Source organism: Lactuca sativa, chromosome 4 (genome assembly GCF_002870075.4).
Source record: "Lactuca sativa cultivar Salinas chromosome 4, Lsat_Salinas_v11, whole genome shotgun sequence".
Taxonomy (NCBI): domain Eukaryota; kingdom Viridiplantae; phylum Streptophyta; class Magnoliopsida; order Asterales; family Asteraceae; genus Lactuca; species Lactuca sativa.
Window position 1 is genome coordinate 64,273,956 of NC_056626.2, and position 16,327 is coordinate 64,290,282.

The 16,327-nt window shown below is 31.8% G+C and overlaps 2 protein-coding genes and 1 non-coding gene across 3 annotated transcripts; 2 read left to right on the plus strand and 1 right to left on the minus strand.

The window, feature by feature from the left end:
- Positions 1 to 2,364: 2,364 nt before the first annotated feature.
- On the minus strand, positions 2,365 to 2,580 carry LOC111885678 (small nucleolar RNA U3). Its single transcript, XR_002848178.1, has one exon. It is a non-coding gene; the product is annotated as a small nucleolar RNA U3 (small nucleolar RNA).
- A 158-nt stretch (positions 2,581 to 2,738) lies between these two features.
- On the plus strand, positions 2,739 to 11,368 carry LOC111885644 (uncharacterized). Its single transcript, XM_023881879.1, has 4 exons — positions 2,739 to 2,990; positions 3,106 to 3,116; positions 11,001 to 11,097; positions 11,348 to 11,368. The coding sequence occupies exons 1-4, from the start codon at positions 2,739 to 2,741 to the stop codon at positions 11,366 to 11,368; spliced, it is 381 nt and encodes a 126-aa protein (XP_023737647.1).
- Positions 11,369 to 13,835: 2,467 nt separating this feature from the next.
- On the plus strand, positions 13,836 to 14,936 carry LOC111885639 (ethylene-responsive transcription factor 6). The gene has a single exon (XM_023881876.3). It carries the CDS (start codon positions 14,020 to 14,022, stop codon positions 14,821 to 14,823), a length of 804 nt encoding a protein of 267 aa, XP_023737644.1. The 5' UTR covers positions 13,836 to 14,019; the 3' UTR covers positions 14,824 to 14,936.
- The last annotated feature ends 1,391 nt before the right edge of the window (positions 14,937 to 16,327 follow it).

The following is a 16,327-nucleotide window of genomic DNA, read 5'->3' on the forward strand; positions in this document are numbered from 1 at the left end:
ATCTTTCTTAGTTCGCTTGAATCTTATGATTTTGTGAGTAACAAGGTTATAGGACTAGTGTTTTGACAAAAAAACTAGGGTTAAATAGAAAATTTGGTAAATTGATATAAGAGATAATAAATGAAGAACAATCATGTATTGAATTGATATTTATAAACACACTAGCTTGCTTATTTATTTATCCACTTGATCACTTAATGAATGAATTAGTTTAGCTAATGGATTAGTCTTTTGATCATAATTCTAATCAATCAAGGAATCAGTAAACAATAACACTATAATCCATTGCACTTTCCACGAAATCGACCATAGGAGTAAGTGCATTATATCTAAACAAAATCCTCTTTAATATCTTGATTTAAAAACTATTTTCTTGTTTTTTCTTTAGTTTAAAGTATTTATTTTCTTATTGCTTTTAAATTTATAGACTTGCAAAACTAGAAAAAAAACCCATTTTTATTTGCTTAATTAACTCATATAACTTTGGTATGTAATTTTAGCTGTTATTTCCGTTCCCTGTGTTCGATACCCGACTTGCCTGAACTATCCTATTAATTGTTTAGACACATTGCCTATCACGTATTAGTTAGTCTAAAATAGTTTCTTTTAAAACTAGTACTTAAAATACATATAAACTTACTCATGAATTATTTGAAATTGTTGACATTTTACTCTTATGATCGGTTACAACCGGTCATATGGGTAAAATATGAACAATTTCAAATAAATCAGGGTAAATCAAGCAAAAAAAAGTTCAATGACTAAATGTGAATAAAATTGAAAGTTCGTTATCCTTTCCTGTCATTATCCCATAAATAAATATTTTTACCTTGGTAAATGACACTATTATTATGTTCTCAGGAGTTCTTAATAAATTTCATTATATTATTTTATATGGGTGTAGGGTATAATTTTTAAGATTTAAATAATATATTTCCTTCACGACAAGATTTAATGGCATAACGGGCGACATATGTCACCACCAAACATATCAAGAGTTATCGCAATTACCTTTAGTGGTGATATGTCGCAACTAATATGCCATTGATAATGCTACGTTGGAACTCTCTCATTATTATATCTATTGATATAGCTTGAAACAAATGTTTTGTATATAGTGCACTCAAGTAGTATCGTGTTCACAACATTTCGTTGTAAATAATATAAAAGTTTGTAATATATTTGAAGTACAAGAATTATTATAATATGTGGTGTTCACAACATTTCGTTGTAAATAGCATAAAAGTTTGTAATATATATGAAGTACAAGAATTATTATAATATGTGGTTGGATAAAGGATGTCCCATTATAACCTATAAAATTGTAATTATAAATAAAAGAATAAAACATGTACCGAATCAAGAGAATCTAGTTAAAAGTTCATCTCATAGACTAGGATTAATACCATGAACTACACAATTGTTATGTGGTACATATTCTATTCTATAATACTCCTTCAAAACACAACACAAAACAAACGTAGTGATCGAAATGAAAATTATTAATCTAAGTAATTGGTACTGATAGGTAAAATAAACTAACGGATGACTACAAAAAGAGATAACAACTTGAAAGGTTAACGAATTTTCAATTTTGTTCACATTTAGTTACTGAACTTTTTTTTTCATGCTTGATTTAACCATAAATTATTTGAAATTGTTTATATTTTACCCTTATAACTGTTTGTAACCGGTCATAAGGATAAAATTTAAACAATTTTAAATAATTTTGGGGTAAATAAAGCATGAAAAAGGTTTAGTGACTATTTTTTTTTTAAATCAAATCAATTCATATAATGACTAATAAATCTTAGTTATCATCATACAATGAACAAGAAGGAAAACGGGCAACAAGTTGCGTCGCTAAGCCTTTTTGTATGGTAAAGCCAATTCTTTTGAAGACTACATCTATAGCTCTAGGGGATATAACATTGCTATACATGATCCGTTGTACTCTATTAAGAAGCTCCACTACATCTGGTGTAATGAAACGAAACATATCAAATGTAAATGGTATGAATACGTGTTGATTATCCATGCATGATTTCACATGTTAGGTGACCTTGCATGTAGCAACATTTAATGTAGCCTGTCCCGCTATGAAACCCCCAACCCTCAAGCCCATGAGAGGGAATACCCATGTAAGGTCTACACATGCGTGTTTCCCTCCAATCTATCCAAAAATCAAAACGTCAGCCGGTCTAAAGGTTGACATTACTTTTGTCGGGTCAGTCAAGAAATTCATAGGTGCCTCTTTCTTGGTGGAAACCCCGACAAGCTTAAATATTTCAAAAAAAACATCCCTAACCATATCATGCATGTATTTGAATCCCGAGAGTTCTTTACATGAACTGCATGCACTCCAGTCTGCCAGACAACCATGTAGCCATGCCAAGACACATCAAAATGGGTAGGTAACGATCATCTATCGATCCATGGTCGGAACCATGAGAAAAACTCTATTAATCATGCTCTGGTAACATGGTCGTGGTTCATCAAACACACATGGGTTTTTGTCTTCTTAAGAATCAAGAATACAGAGGCACGGGCCTATAGAATAGATCTTGTTCAGCTAAATGTGAACAAAGTTTAAAAGTCATTATCCTTTCAAGTCATTATCTCACCATAATATTCATATATGAATAAGCATATTCATATATAAATATTACGTAGTGTATTCACATATCGTTACTCACATATGATTACGACGGTTGGTGGAGGCGGTGATAGGGGTAACAATGACGATCACAGTGATGGTAGTGGTGGAAGTTGTGGTGGCAGTGGTGCTAGAAGTAACAATGGTAGTGGTGGCAGCGATGGCAGAGGTGGTGACAGCTGGTAACGATAGCAAAAGCAGAGACAATGGTGATGGTAGGGGTAGTGGTGGCGATGGAAGTGGTGGCGGTGGTGGTGGCAGCGGTAGTAGAGGTGACAAAGTTGGTGGTGGTGACGGTGACGGTGACAGAGGTGGTAGTGGTGGTAGAGGTTGTGTAAGTGACAACGGGGAGGTGAAGAGTGAGAGGGGAGGTGGTAGATTCATATATGAATATACCTAAACTTATATTCACATATAAATATTAACCCCCCATTGTGATGGGACAACAGAGCAATTTAAGGTAAAAAATAAATATATGGCTATTTATAATTTCCTGAATCTCAACCTTTTTTTTCTCAATTGAATTTACCTTCTCTCTCTCTCTCTCTCTCTCTCTCTATATATATATATATATATATATATATGTGTGTGTGTGTGTGTATATATATATATATATATATATATATATATATATATATATGACATAAATCCGGTATGTAATTTTTTTTTCAGGATCGATATTGTTTTAGCGAACAAAACAAAGAATGACTAGAATAATAAAATTAACATGATTTACAAAACAATTCTCAAAAAAACATCTCGATAATTTATTTTTATGATGCTTTTGTTGATATATATATATATATATATAACATGATTTACAAAGCAATTCTAAAAAATACAACTCGATAATTTATTTTTATGATGCTTTTGTTGATATATATATATATATATATATATATATATATATATATATATATATATATATATATATATATATATATATATATATATGCGGGTTCAATATATAACCAAAAAACATTGTCTAACCACATAACCACTTGTATCACCGTTAGATTAAATTGAGGAAAAAGGGTATGATGGTGAAAAAACTTATGTTAATTATGAATATATGTTCATAGATGAATATTTGTTCATATTTACACTAAGATCAAATTTTCAATAAGCTCAAATTTACAGAAAACTGGAAAATAAGATTCATTTATGAACATATAGACAAAAATGTATGATTGTGAAAAAAGCTTATGTTTGTTTATGAAAGTATGTTCATATATTTTCATATGTTCATAAATGAACATAATTTCATATTTAAAATAATGTCAAATTTACAAAACATTGGACAAGAAGATTGATATATGAACATATCTTCATAACCAGAAGTTGCCTGCTCCAATAGCTTCATCAAACACCACCCAAAGAAAACTAATTCTCATTATAGTTCACCTTTGTTGCATGACTAACTTTATCTTTTCTGTTCTAAGAGACACAGAGTGAAAACTGAAAAAATTCATAAATACATATGTTATTACATGGAAGACAGAGCAAATTCATATTAATATGAACATATGTTCACACTTGTAGGAAATAATGCAAAGAATGAAAAAATTGAACACCAATGCAAGCTTTTCAACATTAGTAACGACATCTCCTAATAAATAACTTATTAAAGGAAGTAGATTACCTGTAGACAATTGCTTCAAAAATATCTACATGTGGAAATAATTGAACAACTTGTGTGTATCACTCGGTTTCCAATTTTTACAAATTTTCTTTTTAGCTTCTTTAGGTCTATAAAACCATTGTCATGTGACCATTACACCCCCATCTTTTGTCTTAGTAAGATCCAGTGCATAATATGTAATTTAAGGATCAATTTTCCAGGTAAGTTTTGATTTAGAAAAAATAGACCAAATTGAAATTCCTTGATTATAGCCACATATGCTTGTATCGTACTTCAGGATTAGGAACTAACAACATAGTATCATCCTGCACATCCACAAAGACAAAATACGGTTACATGAAAAATTTATTCATGATGCAAAAATTTAACATCAAACAAATCTATAAAACTACTATCTAACATAATCACTTGGGTTGTGGTGACTTGGTAAGACATGTGGAAGATATGGTGAATAAAATATTGACCCATGTTCAAATCCTGGAACTACTCAGCCCATGTGGCTATGGAGGTTTGCTTGCAGTGACTCCAGGGCATGAGACATAGTCTCATGTTCACAACGGGGGATTTGTTGGTGTGCGAAAGCTAGTCTGGAAACCCTCGTTAGGGAAGTTTCTTTCCAAAAAGAATTAGTATATGACAGAATAACTTAACATATAAGTAGATCATAGTGTGTAGATATCAACTAAAGCTAGCGAATACTCACTAAAGAAAATCAAAGTCCTAGAAAGACAAAAAATGTTACACATAGCCTATCTCTAGTTTGCATAATATATTGTTATGAAAGAGTGAGAAACGGTATGATTTAAAACAATTAAATCTATATTAATTAATAAAATTAATCAAGTAAATTAGTAAAAGGCAGTGATGGAAGGTAAATCGTAAGAAATTTTTGTAATCCTTGTCTACATTTTGGGGTGCCTGAGTCAAGTGAACTCATTTAGTAATTTTATCAAACAGTTGGCAGTCATGGACAAAATATAGTCATCTATTGAATAAGTATATCAATTGGATCGAATAACCAAATAAAATCAAACATACCTTTGTTTAAGTATAAAGACAGTCGAAAACGGACATCGGATGACAAAGTTATGAATTTTTAACGTACTTTGACTGTTTAAGCTTGTTAAAATATAACTTTAAAAATAAAGTCAAAATTAACCGAAACAGTCTAAACAAAAGTTGTAGATCCCGTCAATACCTATGCGTGGATATAAAAAATGTCAAAAACAGAGCTTGTATGCGCATGTTACCGATTTTAGAAGATAGTTACTTTTTGGATTAACCAACGAGTGACACGTGGCACAATCTGGGCCGCACCTTCTTCCCCACAACTTGCCACCAGATTGCGCCACGTGACACATTACACCTAGAGTAATTTTTGAGTATGCCCAACGTAATCTATAAAAACCCATTCTGACCAACATAATTCTTTAGTACGCACCGCGTACTTGGGCGCTGGCAGCCTATAATTAGAGCTCTAAAATCATTTTTTTCCTCACATCTTTCTATCCAATTCTCTCCTAAACACCCCCAAAGCCTCAAGGCTTTTCTGTAGCACTTCCTAGGTGTTAGTAGCAAGTCCCCAGAGAGCCGAAAATCCCCGAGAAGAAGAGTTTCCGGCTTAGAATTTCTGCCAGCGCAGAGTCTGGTTTCTCGCTAAATCACGTGTAAGTTAAGTTCTGCTTACCGTACTTTAAGTATAACTTACGTTTAAGTTCATTATCGTTATTATGAACCTATAAAAAAGATTTATCAGTTATTCCAAGTCATTATACTGATTGATATAGTTACGTGGATGATGTCTAGGCTCGATTTAGTGAGGTGTTTAAAGTGGGATTTCCAAACAGTATACTTCGTATACCAAATAGACCCTACCTCCAATATGACCCCACCTGATTGTTTCTTACTTGATAGATATTGAAGTAAAATTTGAGTTAATGATGAATCTAGACTCGTAATTAGTCGCAATAAATATTAGACTAAAACTTAGTGATAATGATACTATGTTTTGTCAAAGGAAAAGACAGTTGCTAGAAGCAAAGCGCTGCCCGAATTTCGAGTCATCACTTTACCAAGTGAGTGCATAGTTACTTTCATCTTACACATAGATATGAAATAATAATACATGCTATATGTGCTTATTATCTGTGTTCCTGATATCTATGCTAGATGAATGATTTATACATGTTTTATTTGATTTAAAATGTATATGTATCTTTATACCTATAAATATATTGGGTAAAAATGGGTAGATGAAGATGATGAGAGATGAAGGATGATATAGATGTTGAGAGGTGATAGATGATGAGAAGCCTTGATTTTAAAGCTGATCCAGTCATCTAGCAGAGTATAGATGACAACCACAGACTATTCAACATGGTCCAATGGAATGCTAGCAAACTCGTAACCTATAGGTGTTTTTGAAGTACGTGTTCACCAAATGTACTCTAAAGATCCTGACATCTATGCCTAATGGATAATATTGGCATCTGTGCCTAATAGATAACATTGACAACTGTGCCTGATAGTTAGCATCGATAACTATGGACTTAGTGCCTGTTAGATAAACCATGGTAGCAATGGATTTCGTGCCTATTCCTTAGGACAATCCTTAGGAATGAATAAACGAAGAAATAAATGATTCTTAGGGAAGATCCTTAAGAATAAAGAAGATAATGGGGATGAGAAATTGAGTTAATTGTTTGATGGTTAGACATAATAATTATATTATCGTGGGTTGAAACCCCTATCTACTCACCAGGTTTCCCAACCTGACCCAATTAGTTTGTTGTATCACATGTGGCTATATGAAAGATATATTATGCTGATAGATTCAAGGAGTATTAGGCCACTAGTTTAATTACTGTAAGGCTTGTAATATTTCGTTATGCTTATGTTTCTGAATTGACGATGACATCCCAATGTCTTAATATAAATAAAAGTACATTTTTTTTGGAATGATTTGCTAATATCATTATCATGTTTTTGGGAACAAACTCCGCATTATTATTCTTCAAAAATGATATTCTGATTTTTAAATAATCATAAACTGATTGGTCTTTTCTAGCTATGAAAATAGGGATGTCACAGTTATAGTTATCAGATGAGACGATGGTCGTCGACTTCAATAGTGGTGGTTATTAGTATCTATGGTTGACTGCGAAAAGAAGGATCGTGAATCACAGTTATAGCAATGACATCATTTTTGAATTAAGCAAGTGCTATTCCATGCTATTCCCATCCCAATATATGGTTCTTTGTTTTTCAAGTATAATTTTACTATGGAGACGTTTTAATCTACGTCACTGAAAGATTTATCTAAAGGTTAAAAAAAATTATGTGGTTAGACAATATTATTTCTTTATAGTTTGAACCTCCACACACACACACACACACACATATATATATATACACACACACACATACAAGTTGATAACCCGTGAGAACCACGGTTATAAAATTAATTAAACTTTCATATTAAAAAATTAAAATTATTAATCAATTGTCTTAAATAAATGATTACTTAAGAGATATTTTTTTTAGTTATATAAAATTATAATCGTTCATTTAAATAAATACGTGAAATTATAACACCTTATAATCTACATTAATTTTATTTTATTTTTCAATCTCATGGTATTAATTTAATATAATTAAAGTGAAAAACTTAAAATTTGAAATTTAAAATTTATAAATTATTAATTTAATGTAACTAGAGTGGGAAATTTAAAATTGATAATTAATAGGCTGACAAGTGGTATGATAGGTGACATATAATATTAAAGAGAAGTTCTAATAGGATGACACGTTTCAATAGGAGAATAAACCTATTCATTTATTACAATAAGTATATATATATATATATATATATATATATATATATATATATATATATATGGCTAGGTTAAAGTGTTTTTTACATTTATTGTGTGCTACAATGCACCAATAAGAATTTAGTAAAATTATATTATTATTTAATTAAATAATGATAGATATTAAATGGTTTCCATAATTGTATGTATATTAAATGATATCCATAATTATAATTTTCTCTTTATGGAAATTAATTAAATTCATCATTAATGTCTGCAATAACATTCTTTCAGAATGAATTCGTATCTAGGTTTTTATGTCAGCAATAACATTATTTCAGGACTCACTCACTTAAAATACAATAAAGTTGTATGAAATATAAAGAATGATGGTGTATTCTAGTAGAATATACTCTCGTTCTCCTATAATACACTCTTATTATTTTATACTAGTTTAAAACCCGTGGAAACCACGGTTATAAAATTAATTAAACTTTAATAGTGAGAACTCAAAATTATTAATCAATTATTTTAAATAAATTATTAATTAACTGATATTTTTTTAGTTATATAAAATTTAATCGTAAATTTAAATAAATATATGAAATTCTATCACCTTATAATTTATATTAATTTTATTTTAATTTTTATTCTAATGTTATTAATTTAATGTAATTAGAGTGGGAAATTTAAATTTTAAAATTTGAAATTAAGAATTAGTAAGTTGACAAGTGACATACATTAATTAGAAGATATAATATGATGACACATGACATAAGAAGAATAAGATGTACATTAATTATGAGGCTTAATATGATGACACATGTCAAAAGGAGATTAAAACTATTATTTTATTAAAATAGGGATATGAATTCATTCTGAAAGAATATTATTATTGACATTAATGACGAATTAAATTATATATATATATATATATATATATATATATATATATATATATATATATGATGGTTTACTTGAGATTAAAAAAAGAATAGAGATCTTGAGATTCAACCTTAGCCACATATTTATCATTTGCCGCTCTAACGCTCCAACGTAACGGCAACAACAAAGTATGCTTAATCATAAATGATTATATCGCAGATGGGTATAATCATATATGATTATACATGTCTATACATGTATGTATAATCATAAATGATTATACATATATGCTTGTTTAGAGATTAAGTAATCTTATATGATTATGGTGGTTGGTGGAAGATGAGGTATTGGAGGCAGAGGTGGCGGTGGTATAGGTGATTGATGTGACAGTGGTGAGATCGGTGGAATTGGCGGCGGTAATGATGGTGGCGGTGGCGGTTGTGGTGGTGGGGAAGGTAGAAGGGGAAAATAAAAGGGTGATGCTGAATAATCATTTATGATTATAACTCTTCCGTCGCCCTGGTATGCCGAAACTCTAAAGCAACAAATGAGAAATATGTGTCTCATGTTAAATCTTAAGATATCTTTATATTTCGGAATCTCAACGAAACTTAATAAATAAATATATATATATATATATATATATATATATATATATATATATATATATATATATATATTATACCTTAAAATGCATCTTTGGTCAAATGCTAAAATTTAAGATGTACAAATCCTTACTACATATTTACAATCGTTTTATGCACTAAGAAATATCCGGTCAAATGTTTGGCAAAGTCAAGAAAGCTCTTATCGACCACTTTATTGTTTTAACTTGGTTGATATCGCATGGTATCTCTTATCCGTATCAAGACCACCTTAACTCTCGCATAATGTTTCTGCATCTCCTCTCATTTTATCTTGACCTGGTCTTTCATTTACATTTGAATTCCCTAAATCATATTTAGTCAACAAATTCGTATCACAAGAACGATTTATAAGGAATATAGTTACATTCAACTTGAATCCCAAAATTTCAAAATTTCTCAGCCCCCATCTCTTTATATGGTGATTAACTTTGTCCATCTTTACAATTTCTCTCTAGAAACCCTAAATCCCAACAACTCAATGCTAGCATCGCCATCCCTCTCTACAAATTTTCTATTCCCTCTCTCTGTCAATTACCACAAGATACTAGAAATAGAAATAGATGGAGGCGCTTCAATCAAAACCCACCGGCAAAAGGTGTAGACGAGGGCCACCATTGCGAAACCATCATTAACCATCTCTCTCTTTCTCTCTCTCTCTCTCTCTCTCTCTCTATATATATATATATATATATATATATATATATATATATATATATATATATATATATATATATATATATATGCTCAAACATAGACCACCATCACTCTGCTCTCTCTTATGTTTTGATCGATTGTAGTTTAGGTTGATGTTATGATTATTTTTCTGAACAAAAGAAACATGCATAAGTATGTCCTGACAAGGATGAGGAACAACGATTAATACAATAAAAACAATTAAAATTATTATTTTATTTTGTTTTAGACAAGGTTTTAAAAATCGCTCGACGTTAGCTAGTCGCTGGACTGGGTCAAGAGATTAATCGGCTAGGCGGAGATTAACCGGGGGATTAATCGGGGACCATTAGTTGGTAATTTGTTAGATTTAAAAAAATTAAATATGACTAATATCATATAAAATTTCATAAATACGACTAATATCATAACAAAATAGGTTAATATGATAAATACAACACTAATCATACCTCAAATAGTTTCTATTGAGATATAACTTCTTCAAAGTGTTAAAATTTCATAGGGTTCTACTGTTTCAGTCATTTTATATGCATGGATTAATCGCTAGGCGCTCTCTAATCGGTCAAGTAGCGCCTAGGGATTAATTGGAGATTAATCGGGATTTTTACAACACTGGTTTTAGATATTCTCTGTTTTCAAAGAGTGTTTTTTTTGTGAGTGTGAAGAGTTGAAAAAGTATTGGAAGTTGTTCACATTGCAACCAATAAAAACACTGATCGTGTGACATGTCAGTCTTGTGGCGTCACAATGGGTTTGGGACAGGTAAGTTGTTAAACTATATTTCATTAGTTATGGGAACTGATAACGTGAAAGTGCTAACATTGAGTTCTAGATTGAATAATCATTGCCGTTTTTATGATAGTGGTGCACAACAAGCTGTAGGAATACAATTTAGGCGTTAAAACCTATTATGGCTCATTTTTTTTTCTTCTGCTAAAACTTAGATCCAGAAGGTCAGTCTTTGTTATTAATGATAAAATGTGACTTCTCTTTGTTACTTTTTGATTTTCAGGTTTTTATTGCTGTAGGATAAAATCGTGAATAGCATTAGGAAATGAATATCTCGATTCTATTTGTTCTTACATAAACCCCTCTGAATCAGGTAATCCCAAAAGTTATTTTTTATTTATTTTTTATTTTTTTGTCAACATTTTATATGGATTTTTGTTTTGTTTCACTCTCAATCTTGATATTTTTTAGACATGAGAGAGGAGAAAGACTATGATTTCAAGCCCTAAATTTCAACTTAAAGGTACATCTTTCTTTCAGATCATATTATCAAAAGATATAAAATGGAAGCATGATCTTTTTGGTCATTCTTTTGCTAATTATCTGTTTTGTTTTAAGATGGAAGGGTATTAATGTCAAAACACTAACTTATTTTTCTTTTTCTTTTTGTAAATTTATGTTTAAGGTATTGGTTAGTAATGAAGTGATGATTAGATTTCTTAATGTGAAGCTTTAGATAGATTGATTTGTAAAAAAAAAAAATTTGGGATCTCTACAGAAGTACAACAACAAGTAAATTCTTTACCTTTAAAATCTTTATACTTTGATGATTTTATCATTCATGCGGTAAAATTTGTGATGAACAACTAAAAATTGATTAAGATCTTTTCAAAAGGCAAAATGGTCATTTTTTTGGTTATTATGAAAGATACAGGTTTATTCTTGGTTTTATTGTTATAGATTGATACAAAGGGAAAAAGAAAAACAAAAGGAGAAGATATCAGGGGATTTTTAAAGGAGGTTGGATGTTTTGGTACAAAAAATGGATAGAGGGTAAAATGGTCTTTTTTGGAGTTTGTCAAAAATAACAGGGCCATTTTTGTTAGAAGTATCCATCAAGATTATGGATAGCTCATGGGTAGAGTGGAATGGTTTAAAATTTTAAAAAAAAATGGTGCAATAAAAACAACAAATTGTATTTTGATGATTATAGGATTTGGCATATTGGTCTTCTATTGACATTTGTGATTGGTAATAAAAGAAGGGATAATGCATTTTTAAATTTTATGGTCTTTTGGATATGGATAGTAGCAAAAATTTGGTTTTTATTAATGTAAGAGGCTTAAGGGGGTGTACTATTTGCATCTCCAATTTTTTTGATGTCTTGTACTAGAGGTATTTGAAGTGGAAAAATTCGAAATTTGATTGACATTCTCCTTTACTCTTGCAAAGATACTGTGATGATTATTGGAGGACATAGAAGTTTCAATTTAACATTTACAAGAAGGAACTCTTGAACAAAATTGTCATTTCCATGAATTTTAATTAATTTCGAATTGAAGGAATTTCTTTTTCCGGTTCAATCCCGAACATTTTAGTTCTTTGAGTTTTTTCCCAAAAAAAAGAAATCTTTTTTTGTTTCAATCCCAAACATTTTCATTCGTTGGCTTTCAGTCCCCCCCCCCCCCCCCCCCCCCCCCCCCCCCCAAAAAAAAAAAAAAAAAAAAGAACAAAAAAACAAACGCAAAATGATCATTTGGTATCCTTTAAGCACACCAACATAAGCACACTTATATTTTTAGTTAATTCTTATTTTAGCTACATATTTAAATTTAATGGTTAATAAGTTAATATGAGAATAAGAAATAATGTATCCAAAATGAATAAAAATATGACAATTGACAACCGATAAGTAAATTAGTTATACATGAAATATACACATATATATTAAATATATTTTAATGATTCATGATATTTTTTTGATATATTTACGACATGCATATAAAAATAAAAATAAAAATATTGGCGGGAAACTAACACCCCCTCCTTAAAAATACTATATTTGTCCCATATTTGTCAACTTTTGACTTTTAAAGTCTTAATTGTTCAACTTTAATCTTAAATATGTTTGTTTTTTTTTTATATATAATATTTGATGTAAAATATATGAATAGATTGTGTTTTAAATGTCTTTTCATTATTATAAGTTTCATCAAATAATATATAACACAAATAAAAATATTTAAGGTCAAAATTGAAAAATAAAGACTTGAAAAGTCAAAATAAATTGTAAATTTGGAACATAAAGAGTAACAATTAATAGTTTATATTTGAGTTAATTAAGATTTTAAAATTTTTATTTACGACCATCTTATTACCCAATACGTCTTCTTCTTTTATTACAAATTTGTAAACTATCTGAACTTTTCATTTTTATTCTTATTAATTTCGTATAATGTTGGCATAATTTTTATTGATCATTATTTAGATTTGGTAAATTATTTGCACATAAAAACTAATTTTCTTCTACAAACTAATTTTTGAAAAACTATTTATACCCATCGCCTGGCGTGGGTAAATGGCTAGTATATATATATATATATATATATATATATATATATATATATATATATATATATATATATATATATATATATATATATATATATATATATATATAATTTAAACGTGTTTAGTCTCAATCTTTACCCTCGGGTCAGATCGCATTGTTTATATATAAGGCTTGCCATGTTCTAGGCGATGAATCTAACATAAACGTTTCTTTTCTTTTTCTTCCATATTTTCTTTACGATTCTTTCTTCATTAAGAACACCGTGCGTTAACTAAAAATTCACGTTTTGGATACAGTATCCCTTCACCTGTTGAAAAAGACTTCAACAAATTCACCTTTTCCATACTGTATACCTTCATCAGTTGAAAAAGACTTCAACAAATATGGGACTGCAATATGTTAATAAAAGGAAAGAACCGGTGGTCTCCGGAGGTGGAGAGCCGCAGCGTCCAACAGAGTGGAGGCGGTACAAAGGGGTGAGGAGGCGGCCTTGGGGCAAGTTTGCCGCAGAGGTAAGGGATCCGGAGAAGAAACGAAAGAGAATATGGTTGGGAACGTTTGATACACCAGAGGAAGCAGCATTGGCTTATGATAACGCAGCTTTCAAGCTACTAGGTTCACGAGCTAAGGTGAATTTCCCTCTCTTGATTGGCGTGAATGATTCACCAGTTGTTCTAGCGTCTAGGTGGCTAGCTCTATTCCCCCAAGAGACAAGAAGGAAAGGTGTGGTGGAGCCACCAATCACCACCTCAAGGGCCGAGGAAGAATCGGAAATTACAGTTTACACCACCACTGTCCGCACCAATGATGCTGCAACAATGGAGGTGGGAAGTAGTCAAGACGCCGGACAACTGTTCCAAACAGATAAATGGTTCATACCCCCACTAATACAACCTCCAGAATCACCAATAACAGTCCTTACCACCACTGACAACACCACCAACACCACCACCAGTACCACCGATGGTAATCTCACTAGATTGGAGATGGGAGTTGACCATGACACACATTTGGATTTTCAAATGTTTAGCTTGAAACCTGAAGAACATTCACCAAGTATGGTGCAACCATCAGCTACCTCCGACGAAGCTTCACAGGAGGAGGTGGGTACCGATCTTGATCTGTTGTGGAACTTTGATGCAACGACACCGGATGATTTTCGTTTCCTTGAATACTTTAGAGAGTAATAAAACAAATTATTTTTCTTTATTAACTGGCATTATTTGGTTTATTTACTTTATTATGTACTTTTCAATACTATTTGTAGAATTTGAAAATAAGAAAACAGATTTGAAGAACAGAGATATCTAGGTGGAGTGGTGTCCGGTGCTGCTCATCGCCTTACCATCCTCATTAATTCATATATTTTTTTCTTTCTAAAATTTATTCTATAAATACCCAACTATGGAACTTTTAACCAGATATATATCCCAAAACCAACAGAATCGGAATACTTGGCAAATTTTATTTTATTTATTTATTATTAATTTTTTAAATTATTCAAGAATTGAACATTTGCTAGACTTAAGCCAAGTAATATATTTGCTTATTTAAATAATTAGTGTCTCGATCCTTAATTCAATTTTAGAGGATTACCTTTCCTTTTTCATCTTGATCTATCATTTTCTTCTTGACAAAAACATGTGCCCCTAGTGCGCATGAAGAAGCCGCGCCAGAGAATGCCCCAAGGCATGCTGCACCCGGCAGGCTAAGCCTGACTGAAGAGCAGGTCGCTCATGGAGAAAAGCTCGGCCCCGCCAGGGGTGCCTTCCACTCTGGGACAAATGTAACGGTCTCAGGAGACAAGGCAAATGCTTAGAGCATTACCATCGCATTACCATCTGAATAAATCGTTGGCTCTGACAGATTAAGGAACACGATCGCCTAATCAACATCCCCAATCCTATTGGGTGTAACACCCTTGTCCAGTACGGACTAGAAGAAGGACTCAGTATAAAAGGTCACCCCAAGTGACTTCGGAAGTAAGTAGTCATCTCTCAATTTACTCACAATACAATCTCAAGTCTATCCACTGACTTGACCGTCGAAGCGTTTTCCTGGGAGCCTCCTCCCGGAGAATGGCTGACGATCCTTTCTCGCTGTGACTTTGCAGGTTCACCGAATGCATATAGCACCGTCGTAGTGGAACTAGGTCACATCATTTGGCGCCATCCATGAGACTCGAACCCATGATGCTTGAGACTCCAAGCACATAAGATAGAAGTGCTAACAAATTGTCCGATCAAACAAATACTGCTCAAGCCAGAAACATTCGGGCGACTAGCGAAATAGTCAATCGAGCTAGGGGAGCATGATATCAGCTACAGCATGCGTACCAGTATCAAAGGACAAGCATTAGCAGAATTTCTCCTCGAAATCCCAGGCGATGCAAAGACGGTAGTTCAGACAAAAGAGTTATTGGGGATAGGCCAGTCCAAGGACATCCTGAAATGGACCCTATTCACCGACGAGGCATCAAGTAAAGAAGGGTTGGGAGCTGGCTTGATCTTAACAAGGCCGGAGGGGGAAGAGATCACCTATGCTCCCAGCTTTGATTTTCACACTCCTAACAATGAAGGTGAGTACGAGGCCCTACTAGCCGACCTACGATTAGCAAAGCAGATGGGCGCAGAAGCAATAGTAGCCTTGACGGATTCAAGATTACCAGCTAATCAAATCAATGAAGAATTT

Bases quoted from the DNA above. Each gene is read 5' to 3' on its own strand.
- LOC111885644 (XM_023881879.1), top strand. From the start codon at position 2,739: ATGACGATCACAGTGATGGTAGTGGTGGAAGTTGTGGTGGCAGTGGTG. The intron at 11,098-11,347 runs GTAAGTTGTTAA...TTTGATTTTCAG, and splicing joins TCACAATGGGTTTGGGACAG to GTTTTTATTGCTGTAGGATA.
- LOC111885639 (XM_023881876.3), top strand. From the start codon at position 14,020: ATGGGACTGCAATATGTTAATAAAAGGAAAGAACCGGTGGTCTCCGGA.